This window comes from Tetrahymena thermophila (genome assembly GCF_000189635.1).
Source record: "Tetrahymena thermophila SB210 genomic scaffold scf_8254552, whole genome shotgun sequence".
Classification (NCBI taxonomy): Eukaryota; Ciliophora; class Oligohymenophorea; order Hymenostomatida; family Tetrahymenidae; genus Tetrahymena; species Tetrahymena thermophila.
Genome location: NW_002476323.1, coordinates 203645 through 221629, shown reverse-complemented (window position 1 = coordinate 221629; position 17985 = coordinate 203645). Strand labels below are relative to the sequence as shown.

Here is a 17985-nt window from a genome sequence, read left to right as displayed (position 1 = left end):
ATGTGATAAGTGCTAAGGTCAAAATCCTTAAAAAACATAATGCTGCTCAAAAAAAATTTGTAAAACCTGTAAAGATGAAAGTAAACGTAATGGAAAATGTATTTTTTGTGGTTTGACATAATAATAGACTGATAAATAAATGTAAATGAAAAACGAACAACTCAGGAAGATAAAAGAAAATCTTAATCTTCCTTCTGATAAAGAGTACTAAAGTTTATTAGAAAATGCAAGGTTCTTTTTTATAAGAAGTTGTAATTAAGAAAATATAACTTTTGCTTTACAACAGTCAATATGGGCTACTACTTAAAAAAATGAAGTACTATTTTTAACTTAAATTACTTAAAAAAGGTTTTTAATTTTTATTTTTTTAATTGCAGAAAGCTTTATTTGATGCATTTAAGAAAACTCAAAATGTCATTTTAGTATTCGGTGTCAATAAGACAAATTACTTTTAAGGTGTAGCTAGAATGCAATAGCATATTCTAGATAAGAACAGCTACAAAACACCTTGGAAAAATACAGGTAAGTTTTTTTTAAATGAAAAAATAAATTAATTTGGTTTTATTATTTAAACAGAAGCAATTAAATTAGGAGAAGATTTTTTGATAAGGTGGCTAAGAGTTGAAGATTTACCTCACCAAAATTGCTCTGATTTAAAGAATGCATTGTGCAACAATGAATAATTAATAAGCAAGCCAAAAGATTGCCAAGAAATAGATTCAGAAAATGGCAAAAAGTTATGTCTACGTTTTTCTTTAAATACAGATGAAGTAGGATATTTAGGGTCAGGTGGATAAGCTGCATAGTTAAATGATTGGTCATAAAATTAAATGTTAAATAAAGTAAACTTAAATAATCCTCAATTTAACAATACAAACTAGTATAATTCCTATATGATTAATTAAGCAGGAATAAATCAATCTATTCATCCTGGGTTAATTATAAACTAATCTTAAAATATCTAATAGCCTAGTCCTTAACAAGGAATTCCTTCTCAAAACAACTTAAATATTAGTAACCCATAACACCAAATTCCAAGATTTAATACAGCTAATTAGCTAGAAGATGCTAAACTAAATTCTACCAATAATTTGTCTAGTATTTATGATATAAATAATCCTAACATGAATTAAACAGGATTAGGTAAAAGTTCATCTAATAGTGATAGCGATACAACTGTACTTTTAAGTGAAAATATTAAATAATATAATTAATCCATAGAGATGTCAGAAGATGATTTTTTTAATATTTTAGAAGATCTGTAACCTTATAAAAAGTAAATTAATGCTTCTTAGATTTAGTCTAGTGCAAGTTAAGATGGTCAAAGTGTAAGAGAAAATTCTGAAGGTAATTTAGATAGGATAAAATCTTAAATTGAAGTTATGGAGGTTGAATAAGAATATTAAAATTAATAAGATGAAAATCAAGAAAATTATTAAACAAATGAAGCTAATAGCTAAGCTGTATTAGAAAATGAAAACGAGTCTATGGATGGTAGTAAAGAGTATTTAAATTAATCTAAATCCTAATTAGATTAGCTTGAGTACAATAACCACAACAGCAATGATTAATAAAGCCGAGAAAGCTTAAGTAATAATAGATATCAAAAAAGAAAAGAAGATGACCTTTCAGATGATGAGAATGAAAATAATCAATATTAAAATGATGAAGACAGTTCAAATCAAAACAATAGCAACAATAACAATAACTAAGAACAGAAAGAATAGATTAACTCTAACAATTCCTCTGAATAAAATATTTAAAATAACAATAATTAATCTTCTGATAACATTAAGTCTAGAGAAGATAAGTAAGTTTCTTCTGAAGATTTAAAAAAGAAATTACCTCCTACTCCTTCAGTTGCTTTAGCAGCCTCTAAAATCCCAAGACCAGGTACTAAAACAGCTCCTCTAATGATGGGTTTTATGAATCCATTAAATATGAATATGGGAATGATGAGACCATTTATGGGTATGATGGGATATTAAGGTATGAACCCTATGGGAGCTATGCCTATGATGAATCCTAACTTTTCGAAACCAAATTAATTTAGTAAATTAACATTTTGTTTTTATATTTTATATTAATTTAATTTAATTTTTATTAGTGGGAATGAATCAAGATGTTAAGCTAAATTTGCTAAATCCAAACCCTATGATTCCTGGCTTAAATTCAATGAATAAAATGTTTAACAACAAAATGGCAAACAATAATGAAAATAATTTTAATCCTAATATGAATAATTAGGACAATAACGATGTAGATCAATAAAACTAAAACGAAGATAATTAACAAAATTATGATGATAACGAAGATGATCACTAGTATAATGAATAAGATGTGAACTCCTAACATAATTCAAATTATGAGGATTAGGATAATAACTATGACTAAGACTCGTTAAATAATGACGATGATTATAGAAACAATGAAGAATCTTCTAATAATAGATATAAAAATAAATATAATACCTCCTAAAATAATAGCAAAGGAAAAAATTACCAGAATAACAACTATAACAGCAGTAATACTAATTATAATAACAGGAGTAACTAAAATATGAATAGTAACAATAGCATCCGTTCAAACAACAATATGAGTTATAATAACAACAGAAAGAGGAATAATAATGGTGATAATAATTATGATCAAAATGGTAACTAGAACTAAAGTAACAGTAACATTAACAGAAATAATCCCAAAAATAGTAGCAGTAATTATAAAAATAACAATTCCTCTTCAAGCAATAATGGTAATAGAGGTAATTATAATAAAGCTAATAATAATTAAAGTAATAGATACAATAATAATAATAACCATTACCAGGATTCAGATTATTCTGACAATCAACAGTAAAATAATAATGAAAGAAATAATTATAATGATAATGATAATAGTAATAGAAGAGATAAAAACTCTGATAGATCTCGTAATAGATCAAAAGATGAAAAAAAGCCAAGGGATCAAAACAACAGCTCAAATAATAATTAAAATTACAGAAGAGACCGTGATAGAGATAGATCCCTTTCTTCAAACAGCAATCCTGTGAGAAGTAAAAAAAGAATTTCTCAATCTCCTTCCAGAAAAAAAGATAGAAAGTGATTTAAAATATATTTATAAGTATGCAAGCCATACAAAAAATTGTAATGATATTCATCAACTTAATTAAAATTTACATTTATATTAAAAATTGCTAATTAATTATTACCCATTGAATCTTGTAGTATTTATTCATTCATCGTCTATTTTATTTTTTAATTTTTATAAATTTTCAAAAAATAAGTAATATTTATTTCTCTTTAAATGTAATCTGTATTTTGTCCATATCAATTATGTATGTTTGCATATCAAAAATAAATGATTTTAAAAATGTTTACATGATAAACAAACATCTCACCACTATCATGAATAACTATAGCTTTATTTGATAGTTTGATAACATTATTTGTATTCATTTGACTTATACATTGATAGATAATAAATTAATTAAAACTTTAATGAAAGCTAACAAATTAAAACCAGAAATTAATTAAGTAGTCCTAATTATAAATCATTAAATCTTCACTAGTAGCTCAAATTTCAATAAATAAAAAGGAAACAAAAATCAAATCAAAACAGATGAAAGTAACACATTTTTTAAAAAATCACAAAATAATGATATAGATATTTTTCATAATTATATTGTTAGGATATTATAGATATCTTGGCAAGATCCACCAACTGCGCAATATCAGTCTAAGATTCAAAAATCTTATAACAATATTTATAGTAATGCTTTGAGCATGAGTGCATGAAATATGATCTGAACTTACTTCAATTTATTAGCTCAAACTTAAAACTATAAAATTTACCAAAAAACTCAAAATTTTAAATAGAAGGTACTCATAAAAGATTAAATAAAACTATTTATTTGATATTATAAATAATAACAATGCTAATAATATTATTTATAAATAGAGGAAGATGATTTTTTGGTATTAATCAGTGGAGAGATAGTTGGAGTTAGCAGATAAATTAAATTCTCTCCTGGATCAATTTTTGGAGGTACAAGTTTAGCTAGAATGATTATTAAAGAAAAAACTTTTAAGTGCCTCGAAGATTGTGTATTTGGAATAGTAGAATTAGAAAAATAAAAAGAATATCAGCTGTAGCTTTCAGAATTAGCTTTAATAAATAAGACAACCTATATATTATAGCAGAGTAAATACTTCTCTTAGTGGAATAGTAATTAAATTGAATAAATAATCTAAAATTCCACTAGAGTTTTTTTCAAACAAAATTAATGGGTATATTAAGAAGGATAACAATCTACTTCTATTTACATTGTTGTTTCTGGCAAATTTTCTGTAATTTTTTTTAAAGATATTTTTGAAAAATATAATTGATTTATTTCAAATTTTTATATTACCAATTATTAACCATTTCTTTAAGTTGATTTTTTTTTTTAGATTTACAAGAGGATCTTTGTTCGGAACTAGTCTTAACCTGAATTATCTTCAAATTAATCTTAGAGATAGTAATTAAATCCATTGAAAGTAATTTATATCACATTTACAATTTTTTTCTACAAAAATTCAAACCTTTAATTTTAATCAAATTTATTCAATATAAAATAAATTTTACTCTATATCATAATAGAAATGTTTAGATTTAAGTTAAGGTGATGTTGTTGGTGATGAAGATGAGATTAATCAAGAAAGATTTTATGGAGTCTGCTGTAAAAGTGAAAATGGATATATGCTGAGTATTAGTATTTAAAATTTTATTGAAATTTCTGGGTTATAACAATCGACATATTAGCAAGTCCAAAAAAGGAGAAAATTAACTCAAAAGAGATACCAATATTTTGAAAAAACATAATAGAATGAATTATTCAAGTATCAAGGTACTTTAACTTAAATTAGCTGCTAAAAATAATAATCGGGATAGGCTACTCCTCAAGAAGTTAGCACTTTTAATAGTTTAAATAATTCTTAAACTGAACATACAACTATTATTCCTTCTAACAGATCAAATTAAAAACTCAAAAATGCATACTAAATTTTGTAAAGTAGAAGTAACTCTTAAGAAAATCTATTAATTTAGACAATATAAAAGAGTAAAGAAAATTCAAATGAAGATGATCCTAATCTAAACGTAACTCATGAAGATCTATGGTGTGAAAACACAAATAAATTTTTATCAAAACAAAACTCTATTGAATCAAATTCACCAATTAGAAGAATATAAAAATCATCTTCGCAAAGCAATATCTCAAATGAATAACTTAAATGTATCCCAATAAGTTTTCGTATAGATTATATATAAGCAAGAAAAAAATTAACAAGAAAATTTGGTGATGTGAAAAAGAATTCTAAAATAGTACTTCCTGATGAATCAATAAAGATTGCTAAATCTAATCTACGCGCTGAACAAAAAGAATAATCTTTTGAGAAGTTTTCAGAGCAAGCATACAAAAATATATCTAAAGAAATAAAAGAAAATTATTCAATAAAGTTCTGGCATTAGATGTAAAACTAAATTATTAAACTAGCAACCTACTCAAAAAAAATGAATAATGACCAGAATAATTAATACATAAAACAAGACCCTAGTAGTGAGTCTCGCCCTCTTATTAGAAATATACAAAAAAAAATATAAAATATGTAATAAAATTATTCAATTTATTAGCAAAAGGCTTTATTATTATCCAGATTTATTTTTTGTGGTTAAATGAAATGTAATTAATTTTGCATCATTAATAAAAACCACAAGATAAAAAAATTACTTTTATTCTTAATTTTGTTTACTGATTAATTTTTTAAGAGGATAAATAACACAAATTTAAAAATAATAAATACACAAAAACCAATAAATTAATTTTAATTATTTAAAAATAGGAACTTAAAAAATAACACCATTTATAATTTGGAGAATAGTGGATACATTAAAAGATTTAACTCGACATAAGACCTAACTTCTCCATAAAAAACATCAACTAGCAATTACAATAGCTAACCTAGTTATTAAAATTTTATCTAATAAAAATCATTTGCTCAAATAAACAATGAATAGTCCATCTTTTTGGAATAAGGTAAACTGGATAAAAATTTACAAACTAAGTCTATAGATTCTTCTCCTTTAAAAAAAGCTCCTTACTCATTTCATATTTATCAATAAAAACAAAATAATAACTAACCTCATAGATATTTGATACCTGCATAAGCAGAACCCTAATGTTTTATAGAAGCTATTACTGCATAAAAAAATACCAATTTGTAAAATTCTAACACTATAGAATTAAAAGAGGGTTCATTATCACCAATAATATCACCAATATAGAAACCAATTAAAAATTAATAAGCTTTTAGAAGTAGTTTAGAAGATATTAATTATGTAAAGGATAAAAGCCCTGCTTACATGTCTCCTATATTTAATTAACTAAAAAACTAGTCTAATACCTTTAAAGATCATACATTTCCTAGGAAAAGTTTAATAAATCTTTATTAAATGCCAAAGAAGTAAGATGAATAAAGAGAAAAAGATATTTCAAAAGAAATATTAGAATAAAATAACTTGATTAACGGGCATCAATCTAGTGAGGACTAAAAGAATTTAGTATAAAATCCATCTTTTAATATACTTTAAAAAAGAAAAGCAGTGTAATAATCTGTATAACATGATCTTACTGTAAGTAAATCTACTCATATTACACCTACTGGATCTCCTTAAAAATTTTAAACTTTAGTAAATTAAAAATAATAAAATCAAACCTTACAAGCATCTGAAAAAAGTAGCAATAGATTAATTTTTTCTCCAACAAAAAGAACTTAAAAAAATAATCACAGTAAGCAATTGTAAATATGTGATTATTCAACAATATCCAAAATATACTCAAAGGATAAAGAAGACAAAGCTTCATAAATTTTATAAAATAAATTAATGAATTCAAATGCTTAAACTTTCGAAAAATTAAAATCTTTGAATGCAATAATAAAAAAGAAAGAGTTTTGAAAATTTAATTAAATAATTATTTATATTTTAAATATTACTAAAAAATAAAAAAATATTTTATATTTGTTTAATTGCATTCTAAATTATAAAATGGTTATTAATTACTTACTTAATTAAATATAAGATTTTTTTTAATCGATATTTTTAATTAAATTTTTTAAATTAAATATAATAATTAAATAATATTAATATATATATAATAAAAAATTTAAAAATAAATTTTGGCTCTATTTTTTTTTTTAAAAAAGAATTAGAGGTTTTTTATAAAATAATGTTGACAGAGAAAATTTATAATTTAATGAAAAATAAGCTGCAATATACGCTTTTATTAGAAAGTGGTTTAAGTTAATTCTTAAATTATTTTTTTTGTTAAAGATTGATTTTAATTTAAAAAATAAAATAAAAAAAGTAAAAATAATAGCTTTATCTTTATTAAATTATTTTAGATAATATAAATACTGAAATCATCATTTTTTATTTTAATAAATAAATAAAAATAAATAATTTATCAATATTAGTTAAGATTTAAATAAAATTTTATAGCAAAAAATTTATAAAAAGTTAAATAAAATTAATATAAACAATTGCTAAATGTAGTAAATAAAAAGAAATACATTTATTTATTTATAAATTTAATTAATGTTTTAAATTGATGATTATTTATTTGTTTATAATTAATTTTGTAATAAATTTTGCATATCAAAATAAGATTTAATTCAAACTTATCAATTTATATTTCAATTTTACTAAAATAATTCTTTGAATTAATCAGTTTTTTATAATGCTTGCATGATAAGAATATCATCATTAATTTCTAGTTAATCTTCTCTAAGCATAACTTCTTCTTCAGAAGAAAATGAACTTTATTAACTTTTCTCTAAATCCTGCGATTACTTTAAGGTTTCTATTTAAGTTCTTAAGCTAACAATCTATAATTATTGCTCTTGAATTTTTTATTTATATTCTTTGTTAATAGTTAATATATTTTGTATGTTTTCACTTAAAGGCTCATAATCTTTTAATGTAGATTTAGGACCTTTTTTACTTGAAGAGATAGTATTTCCGTTCTTTTTATTTTGCTTTTAAATTAGCTATAGTTATCTTAATCTTTAGTTAATTTTACTATTTTCTTCTAAAAGTTTAATTTTTTCTTATTTATTTTATTAATTTTCTGCTTATATTATCTATAGCTCTAAATTTAAGCTTTAGAATTTCTTTTTCTAAAAATCATAAAGTTGTTTAAATAAATTATTAGCAATACTTTGCTGGACTTATTCTTTGTTTTCTACTTAAGGTTCATTAGTAATTTAAAGAGTATTACTAATAGAACTTTATGATTAAGCTGACTCACACAATGATAGCAATATTTTATTTTCTTCTGAGAGCTTATCAATTTATTCTTACAACTAAGATTATATTTAATGTTTCTCTTTCTGAGATTTCTGGTAATCCTATTTAAATTATTCTGCTTTCATTGCTTATTCACTAATTTATTCTTGTAAATCTTTGTATACATCTGATTATGGATCAAAACGACGTATAATTTCATTTTTTAGCTGCAACTCTTACTCTAATTATTATCTGCTTTATTCATAACTTGACTTAATTTTATAAACTTTGCTTTATTCTTCTTCCAATTTAATATTAAGGTTTTAGTTTTGTTAATTGAGTAATTCAATTTTTAATTAATATTGCTTGAAATCTTCAAAATGCATTTATTATTTAGTTAAATTATCATTAGTCTTTGCTTTAAGGATTTTAAGTGCTTCCTCTAATTTTTGCTTATACTCCTAAACTTCTATTTTGTGTGATTGCATTTCTTTTAATTCTGATTCAGTTTGTTTCTAATAATTATCAAAATTTCTTTGAATTCTATCTCTTTCTTCCTCAAGCAAATATACTTACTTCTATAATTCAACAATTTAAAGTGTTCTGGAATTAGAAAATTGAATATCCACTATTGCTTTTGAGTCATCAACATCATCATCTATTTCTTCATATACAAACTATTATTTCTTTAATTCTTTTTAGAAAGCACTCATCCTTGATTCTATTTACTATTTCATTTTGCTATGATTTTCATCTGCTAACTTTTTATAGAAGTTAACCTAAGAATATAGAAGTTGTACTTTTTATTATAAAGTTTGAATGAGGTTTTAATTGCTATCTTCTTTGCTATCCACATTTTCATTTTATTGTGATTCTACAGACATTTATTAATCTTATTATGATTGATTGAAAATAGTTTATTCAAATTAGCTAAAAAAATTATTTCTCTCCTCTAGCTAGTTTTTTAAGATGAAAACTTAATTTTGCAATTCCTGAATTTTAGTGTTTTAGAAGTTATTTTTGATTTGTTATATTTATTTTTCAAATAAACCATCAAATTCTTCTTCCTCTATTTTCGAAGATTTATCAATTTGATAATTTTACAATGTTTTTTCTAAGATCTACTTCTCTTTTTCAAGATTATTTATCTTATATTCATATTTATTAATATCTAAACTAAATTTCATTCCTTTTTCTTTAAGAATTTTGATTTACTCCTCTGTTTTATCTAATCTGTTGTTGAAAATCCTTATATTTTCATGAAAGAGATTTAGCTAATTTTAAGTAATTAAAAATAGACCTTCTCTTTCACTTAATGGTCTAATAAAACCTTCTTAAATGAATATGTTAAGCTATTCTTCCTACTCTTTCATTCTAATATTATGAATATCATTTAAATCTAGTAGTAAGATATCTACCTCTTATAAATGATTAATCAACTCCTAATCTATCATTTAAGAAATCATACTTATTATTGCGGTTATCACCTAACTACTTTAATAAAAATATTATTTATCAATTACTATTTTGAAATTAATATCAATAATGTAATATTATTTAATTTATTTAAGGTGCTTTTAATTTTTATTAGTATCTTAAAAATATTCAATCTTTTTATTAATGAGACACTTTTTTATAAATAAGTTGGTTTGTCAATAAAATCTTTTAAACAAACACAGTTCGTTCTATAATTTCAGTTTTAACTTTCTAAATAAAATTATTAATAAATCATAGATTTAATTAATATTAATAATGTTTATTTTTTTGAATAGTTTTTAAATAATTGACTATTTTAATTTATTTAAATGAAATTAGATTTTTTTTATAAAAAGTGTGTTTCATAAATGAATTTAAATTTAAATGTACCAAATTTTGAAGACACTCAATAAAAAATTTATATTAAAAAATATTTAAAAGCTATTCTTTTTGATTTAAAAAATGCAGACATAAGACTAAGGATACTCTGAGAATACATAAATAACTAAATCTGGAAGAAAGCTAAAGTTCGGTTTACTATTTGTTGGTGATAATGTTCCTTCAGGTATTATTTTTTATTGTGCTTTAAAAACTGTAAATTAAATTAATAAAATTAGATTAGCTCGAAGACTATGAAGTTGCTATTACAGAAGATGGGTTGGGCTTAAGAAAAATATAAGTCTGTTCAAGTAAGGAACTTTATAGTGAGGTACTAGAAATTATGAGATGGGCTTATTAGGATTTTTTGAAAAAAAGAAATGAAAATAGTAAAAGTGTTATCTAGAATATAGAGATGGAAGATTTTAAGTAAGTAAATTAGAGTGTTCCATCTAGTAAATAAGAGTAAATGTTAAGCTTTGATCAAATATTAGATTTTAGAATGTATTAAGGATATGGATATGTAAAAATTGAGAATTTCAAAGAATGCATCTAGTACTTTTTTAATAAGAGAAATAAAACTTGTAATTTTTAGTTTGTTAAATACTTGCATTAGAAAAAAAAACTGTCAAAAATACTTTCAATAATTCCCTTAACACCCAGGAAGTAAGTCTATGAAGAACATGAAAAAAAGTTACAAGAAACAATTAAAAGGCAAGAGTACCTTTTAAAACATTAAAGTACCGACAAAGAATAAATAAATGAGAACAAATAAAAATACAAATTTCTTAGCTTTGATGAGCAATTTAAAAAATTTATAGCAGAAACATCAAGCAGTTCTTCAGGTGAGCTTTCACCTTAACCACAAAATAATTAATCTGCAAATAAAATATACTCTTAAATAAATACTTAAATTGCTAAAACTAATTTTGCTTCTGAAAAAAAATTGAGCCTAAAAGAGCAAAGCATTGAAAAATTTGAGAATTATCAAAAGAATAATTTTAACAAAATCCACTTAAAGGATGAAGCATTATCAAAAAATGCATAAATAAAGAAAGTACAGCCAAAAGTACAATTTGCTTAAGAAATCATAAAAAAAGATGAGATGAAATTACAACTATAATAATAAAATAAAATTTTAGTTTAGTAATAAAATGAATGGATTGGAGGTTAATAATTATTTTAGCCAAATACTTATAAGCACTATTGTTAAAATGAAGAAAGAGAAATTATTCAAAATTAAACAGCTAAAAGTAAAAAAAGGTTTGTAAATTAATAAGATCAAATTTAATAGCAAGATTGTTAATCAATACCTTAAAGGTAATTAGGTGTTCCAAAATTTTGTGGCGAATCTCTATAATGTTATCTAGGAAATAATAGCATGAATTAAAAGAATGAAAATTAAGAAATTTAATACTCCGAATAAAAATACATTAAATAAATTAAAGAATAGTAATCAACTAGTATAAATATTCCAAATTAAGGGCATAGAGTTTTTTAATAAAATTTACAACAGGAAGTAGTTAAATAAATCCACCCAAGTAGTACTATCAATTTTAGTGAATTTAATTATAACATTTAGTGTCATAATGAGAATAACCATGATTATCGCTTAAAAGATTAAATAAGATAAGTTAGCAATTCCAAATACTAAGTCTTCTCTAGATTGTAAGATTAATAATTTTAAAATTAGCCAACAAATTTAATCAATAATAATCAAGATATTTTTGCTTAAACCAAAAATTTTATCTCCTAAAAGTAACAATAAAACAAATAAAATTTTGAAGACTCTAATGAGTTAAATCAAGCAAAAAATTCAAATTTTTTTTAAGATAACCATTTTATGTCACATTAAAAGGGCAAGTTATCAGCTTAAAAATAAAATCCTTTTAAAAGTATGCAAAAATAAAATTTCAGAAGCAGAGAATCCTCCTCAGAAACTACTCAGAATTCTAGTAAAATAAATTCAAATTCAAATAGATTACAGTCTTAACTAAAAATAGGAGATAAAGTTTAAAAATGTAGTAAAAAATTTGTGTTTTCTTAAATTTTAAAGCAACAAGATAGTGAAATTATAGAAGATGATATTGTAGAAGTAGGCAAAGAATGAATATTATTTTCTTAATTTTTGGAAGCAATTCAAATTTAAAACACAATAATTCCTTAATTAAAACTTTTATATTTTATTTAATCTATTTATGTAGAAAACAATTTTATTTCGTATTTTTTAAATCATGGTAAACTCGTGCAAATATTATAACACTCTTTTCGCCTAAATTTTATGAGTATTATTCGAAACTATGTTCACTAAATACCAACAAAAAGTTAAGTACCATATATATATAAACATGTTTTTAAATAATCAATTAAACTTGGAGAAAAATGACGAATTATTATAATTTATAAGATATAAATTAAGAATATTTTGCAGAAAAAATAGCTTAATTACACTAAAATTAGCTATTTTAATTTGGTGGGGTACTGAAAATTGATGAAGTCGAAGTAAAATATGAAGTGTAAGAATTCGCAGAATTTGAATTATTAATAGAAATATCATATTAAGTAATCTTTTATTTATAGAGGACTAAATATTAAATAATATCAAAAAAAATTGAAAATCTCTTAATCTTTATTCCAAAAAATTTAATTTAATATAAAATTAATTTTACGTATTAAATATCTTTTTCAAAGCGAAGTTGGATGCTTGCTTAATTGATTACCAGTCAGCAGGCAAGCAACAGATATACATTAATAATTTATCTTCAAAGGATAATAAAAAATTTTCATAAAAAATTTATTATCAAATTAAAAATTGTTCAGAAAATAATCGAAAAAACAAAGAAAAAAATAAATAATATCCAAAATAATTAAATAAAAAGATATGTTTGCCTTTAGAAAGCTCGTTCAATAATAGTAGAGATAAAGTTTCAATTATTTATTCAATGCCTACTTCGGTACTATTAAGCCCTTTAAGTTACCAGATTTAGGAGAAAGTAATTTTATAAAATAATTTTCATAAATACAAATTAGCTATATTGAGAACTAATTCTTTAGCCTTTCCATTAGATTAAATTCAGCAAATGCATTAAAAAATGATATTGAAAGCAAACATATTTTCTAATCTTTTTATTAGATATAACTAATTGAATACATTTTTATTAACTTTTTATGTTTATTTTCTAGAAATTAAGGAAGCCACTGTCAAAAAATTGTACGTGAAAGAAGGAGACATCGTAGAAGAAGTAATTACAAACAATTATAATAAAGATTGATTTAGGCATTAAAAAAATAGCAAAATATTTCATAAAATTAGATTAATTTTAATTTAAAAATTATTCAAAGTTTTAAACAATTGCTGATGTTGCCACTGATAAGTTATTCACCTAAATTCCTAGTTCTTATGCTGGTAAAATCCACAAAGTCTTCCACAAAGAAGAAGATACCTGTCTTGTAATTAGCATTTTGCAAATTAAGTAATGAATTTACTTATCAAAAATACAAAAATTTAAAAGGTAGGTGATGTATTCGTAGAAATTGAAGTTGATGAGGATCATTCAGGAGAAGCTTCAACTGCTACTCATCATCATGAAGCTAAACAAGAAAAGAAAGAAAATACTACAATCAGCTCAGGTGCTACTACTTCTACTGAGTCTAAAAAGAGCTAACCAGTAGTAGATAATACTTACGAAAACGATTATGTTTTATCAACCCCTGCGGTTCGTTCTTTAGCTCGTTAACACAATATCAATCTTAAGAATGTTAGAGGTACAGGTAAAGATGGACGTGTTATGAAGAATGATATTTTAGATATAATTAGTGGTAAAACTAAGCCTTCTACCCCTGAAACTACTAAGCCAAAAGCTGCTTCTACTGCATCCTCATCAGGAGTGTAAATATATTTTATTAATTTTGAATAAAAATAAAAAAGCAATAAAATGAAGGAAAGAGAGAAATATTGAAAATAGCCAAAAATAAATCACTGAAAATTAATAATTTTTAATAAAAATAGGATTTAAAAAAATAATTTAGAATATTTTAATGAATATAATATTAAATTTAAATATAGTTTAAATGAAACTGTTAAAACTACAGTTAAGATGTCAGACTTTTAGAAAGGTATGCAAAAGAGTATGACTGAAGCAAATACTATTCCTCATTTGTATTTAAAGGATGAATATGATTTGACCAATTTAACAGTATTGCGTGAATAAATTAAAAAATCATAAAACTAAAGTATTACTTTCATGACCTTCTTCATCAAGGCCTTCTCTCTTGCTTTGAAGGAATATCCTATCTTGAATTCCCTATATGATGTAAACAAGCCTTTCGAATACACTTTAGTACAAAATCACAATATTTCTCTTGCAGTTGACTCACCTAAAGGATTGGTTGTACCTAATATTAAAAATGTACAAAATCTCTCTATACTTGATATTTAAAAGGAAATAAAGAGACTTGTTAAAGAAGGAGAAGCTGGAACCCTTGGTCCCAAAGATCTTTTTGATGGTTCTATTTGCATTTCAAATATAGGTAATTATTTATTTAATAATTTTACTGATGCAATAGAGAGTTACCAACAAAAAATTTTAATCAAATTTAGTTAGATTTATTAAATTAGAGATTAAAGATATTTATTATTAATAATAAAATAAAAAACTTCAAAAAATTTTTGTTTAAAAATTAATTTTAATAAAAGTTTTCAAATAATTTTTGAATTTTAAAAATATTTTTTATAAAATAATAAATAAATAAACTCTAATATAAATCTAAGAGATTTTATTTTTAATTAATTATGAATTAATTTTATATTTAGGTACTATTGGTGGAACTTACACTGGTCCTTTAATATTTGCTCCCTAGACAACTATTGTAGGTTTAGGTAGAGTAATGACCCTTCCTAGATATATCAATAAATCATTAGATCCTAAGGTTGAAGACCTAGAGCTAGCTCCAAGAAAGATAGTAAATATTTCTTTTTGAGCCAAAATTTTTAATTAAATAAATAAATAATTAATTAAATAAAAATAGATGAATGTTAGCTTTGGCTGCGATCATAGAGTTGTTGATGGTGCTACTGTAACTAAATTTTCTAATAAATGGAAATCTTATTTGGAAGATCCTAGCACCATGCTCTTGCATCTTAAGTGATAGAAATTAATAGTTAATAACAAATTAATAAAGTTTTCATAAATATTAAATCATTAGATATCAAATTATTCCTTAAATTTAAATAAATTTATAAATTGTGTAATTTTTTCAGGTTTTTTTTAATATGCTCTCTCATTTTAAACTTGTTATACTTTCATAATTAAATTAAAATATAGTAATATGTTTTCTATCAAATTTGCATTTTTTAAAAATAAATATCATTTTTATAAAATTCTACATAAAAAGAGTTTATAAAAGATTAAAAAAACGTATTTAAAATTTTTAAATTCTAAATAAAAATAATGTTTAATAGTGTAAATATTTTTTTGCCTATTATTTATTTAGATATCTAAGCAATCTATTTATCTTTATTATTTACATATTTTAGGACTATGTTTAGTTAGTCACTTTAAAAAAAATTATGGTTTAATCTTACAGATCTAACTTTTGAAAGATATATAGTACTATAAGTTTTAGTTCTAGTTTATACTTAAATATACATCATACATGATTACATAAACAAAGTTATACAAAAAGAAAAATTTATTTTTTATAAAAGTAGTTTTAAATATTTAAAAATAAACCGCAATAACTAAGAAATTCTATCTTTTATCTCATCTAAAATATTAATGATGTGTTAACATATTTTTTTTAATGGAGATTTTAAGACAGCTAAAAAATTGTTAAGTTATTAATTTATTTAAAATTATTAAATAAATTAACAACTAAATGATTTATTTTATTGTATTTCTTTAATAAACCTAATGTAGTTAAATTTTTATTGGTAATTTAACTAGTTTAATCTATAAAAGTCATATTTTAAATACATATCAGAAGAAAAAAGATATTAGCATTATTTAATGAATGGTATTTTCCTAAAAATCAACTAATGAGTATAAAATATTATTTTGTTAGAATTGAGAAATATCAAAATGGAATTACAAGATATTTACAACATATATCTAATCATAAAATTTAATATTAATAATAAAATTATATTTATTTTGGGTATTTTTTAATATATTATTATTTCAAAGATCTCATAGATCGGGAATGAAGTTTCTTAATAATTTTTTGAAAGTTTCTCTCATAAAACCAGCGGTTTCACAGACTTCATCATGGGTAAGACGATTTTCAGAAACACCAGCAGCCATGTTAGTGACACAAGAAATACCAACTACTTTAATGCCCATGTGGTTAGCAGTGATACATTCAGGAACCTATTTTAAAAATAATAAATTAGTTCACAAATGTTTGTTTGTTTGATACATATTTGAAAATTAAAAATTAGTAGGCTTTTTTGCTTGTATTACCTACTTTAAATTATATATTTTTTATCTACCAAAAATAATCTTTCAAAAAAAATAAAATAAAGTCTTACTGTTGACATACCAACTGCATCAGCACCCATTTGTCTTGCCATTAAGATTTCAGCAGGGGTTTCGTAAGAAGGACCTGTGAAAGCGATGTAGATACCAGTCTTTACACCTAATCCGAGCTTTCTCATATGTTCAGCTACAATATTAGAGAGCTTCTTGTTGTAAATTTCACTCATATCAGGGAAACGAGGACCGAATCTTTCATCGTTGTGACCAATCAAAGGGTTACTTCCCATGTAATTGATGTGATCCCTAATGATCATCAAGTCACCATTTTAGAGCATCTTAGAAATACCACCAGAAGCGTTAGTGACAACCATTTTAGTGACACCAAGAATCTTGAAAACTCTAATAGGGAAAACGACTTCTTGCATAGTATTACCTTCATAAAAATGATATCTACCTTGCATGCAAGCAACTACCTTACCACCTACTTTACCAATAACAAGTTTACCAGCATGTCCTTGAACAGTAGACTTCTTGAAGTGGGGAATTTCTTCGTATGAAATGTAAATCTTTTCTTCGATTTCATCAGCGAAACCACCTAAACCACTACCTAAAATGACAGCAATTTCAGGAACAAGGGAGGTCTTAGTCTTAATGAAGTTTGCAGCTTCAACAGCGTTGTCGTAAACAGAAGTCATTTGATTATACTAACTAACTTATCTTAAATTTTATATTTTATGATTGCTTAGAAAATGAGTGTGATTTTCTCTTTCTACTTTTATTTATTTTTAATTTTTTATTATGATTTATTTTTTACATCAAATAAACAAATCTTCATCGCTGTATATAAAAAAATACTTACCCATTATAAGATAGATAAATACTCGATCAATAATTATTATTTAAGTGATTGAAATTCTCGCAATTGTCTATTAAACATCAAATAAATTGTTGTTTTTTACAATTTTTTTCCATTCAAGACTTATCAAAAAGCTTTTATTTAAAAACAAAAAAATCAATATCTTGTTTGTTTATTTGTTAAAAATGAAAACATGATTTGTTTTTTTATTTGTTTACAAATTTTAATATCCATCTCAGATGAATAACTAAATAAAATTGAGTGTATATTTGATAAGAGTTTGTAGAAAAGAAAAAGATTAATAACTCTTTCATGTTTTTACATTTATTTAATTTAATATTTCACTAAAACTTTGATTAATGTATCTTTTTCAACGTGATATTAGTCTTAGATATCCTAAAATATTCTGACAATTTGATTTTTCCTTAGTATAAAACTCGAATCTATGTGTAAAATATCTTCCAGAAGGAATATTTT

At 23.2% G+C, this 17985-nt stretch overlaps 5 protein-coding genes across 5 annotated transcripts; 3 read left to right on the top strand and 2 right to left on the bottom strand. All coding sequences in view use genetic code 6, as the record gives it.

The window, feature by feature from the left end:
* Positions 1-145: 145 nt before the first annotated feature.
* On the top strand, positions 146-6993 carry TTHERM_00794580 (cyclic nucleotide-binding domain protein; the record flags this gene model as incomplete). The annotated part of the gene is made up of 8 exons (XM_001020977.3): positions 146-316; positions 378-522; positions 577-2052; positions 2108-3052; positions 3958-4346; positions 4449-4535; positions 4639-5645; positions 5880-6993. The coding sequence occupies 8 exons, from the start codon at positions 146-148 to the stop codon at positions 6991-6993; spliced, it is 5334 nt and encodes a 1777-aa protein (XP_001020977.2).
* A 737-nt stretch (positions 6994-7730) lies between these two features.
* TTHERM_00794560 (hypothetical protein) lies at positions 7731-9788 on the bottom strand (the record flags this gene model as incomplete). Its single annotated transcript, XM_001020975.2, has 1 exon — positions 7731-9788. The coding sequence occupies one exon, from the start codon at positions 9786-9788 to the stop codon at positions 7731-7733; it is 2058 nt and encodes a 685-aa protein (XP_001020975.2).
* Positions 9789-10182: 394 nt separating this feature from the next.
* TTHERM_00794550 (hypothetical protein) lies at positions 10183-12286 on the top strand (the record flags this gene model as incomplete). Its single annotated transcript, XM_001020974.4, has 2 exons — positions 10183-10363; positions 10416-12286. 2 exons carry the CDS (start codon positions 10183-10185, stop codon positions 12284-12286), a joined length of 2052 nt encoding a protein of 683 aa, XP_001020974.2.
* A 771-nt stretch (positions 12287-13057) lies between these two features.
* TTHERM_00794540 (2-oxo acid dehydrogenase acyltransferase) lies at positions 13058-15324 on the top strand (the record flags this gene model as incomplete). Its single annotated transcript, XM_001020973.1, has 7 exons — positions 13058-13169; positions 13360-13418; positions 13519-13626; positions 13689-14065; positions 14243-14706; positions 14990-15138; positions 15205-15324. 7 exons carry the CDS (start codon positions 13058-13060, stop codon positions 15322-15324), a joined length of 1389 nt encoding a protein of 462 aa, XP_001020973.1.
* Positions 15325-16364: 1040 nt separating this feature from the next.
* TTHERM_00794530 (purine nucleoside phosphorylase) lies at positions 16365-17347 on the bottom strand (the record flags this gene model as incomplete). Its single annotated transcript, XM_001020972.3, has 2 exons — positions 16365-16544; positions 16706-17347. The coding sequence occupies 2 exons, from the start codon at positions 17345-17347 to the stop codon at positions 16365-16367; spliced, it is 822 nt and encodes a 273-aa protein (XP_001020972.1).
* Positions 17348-17985: the final 638 nt, after the last annotated feature.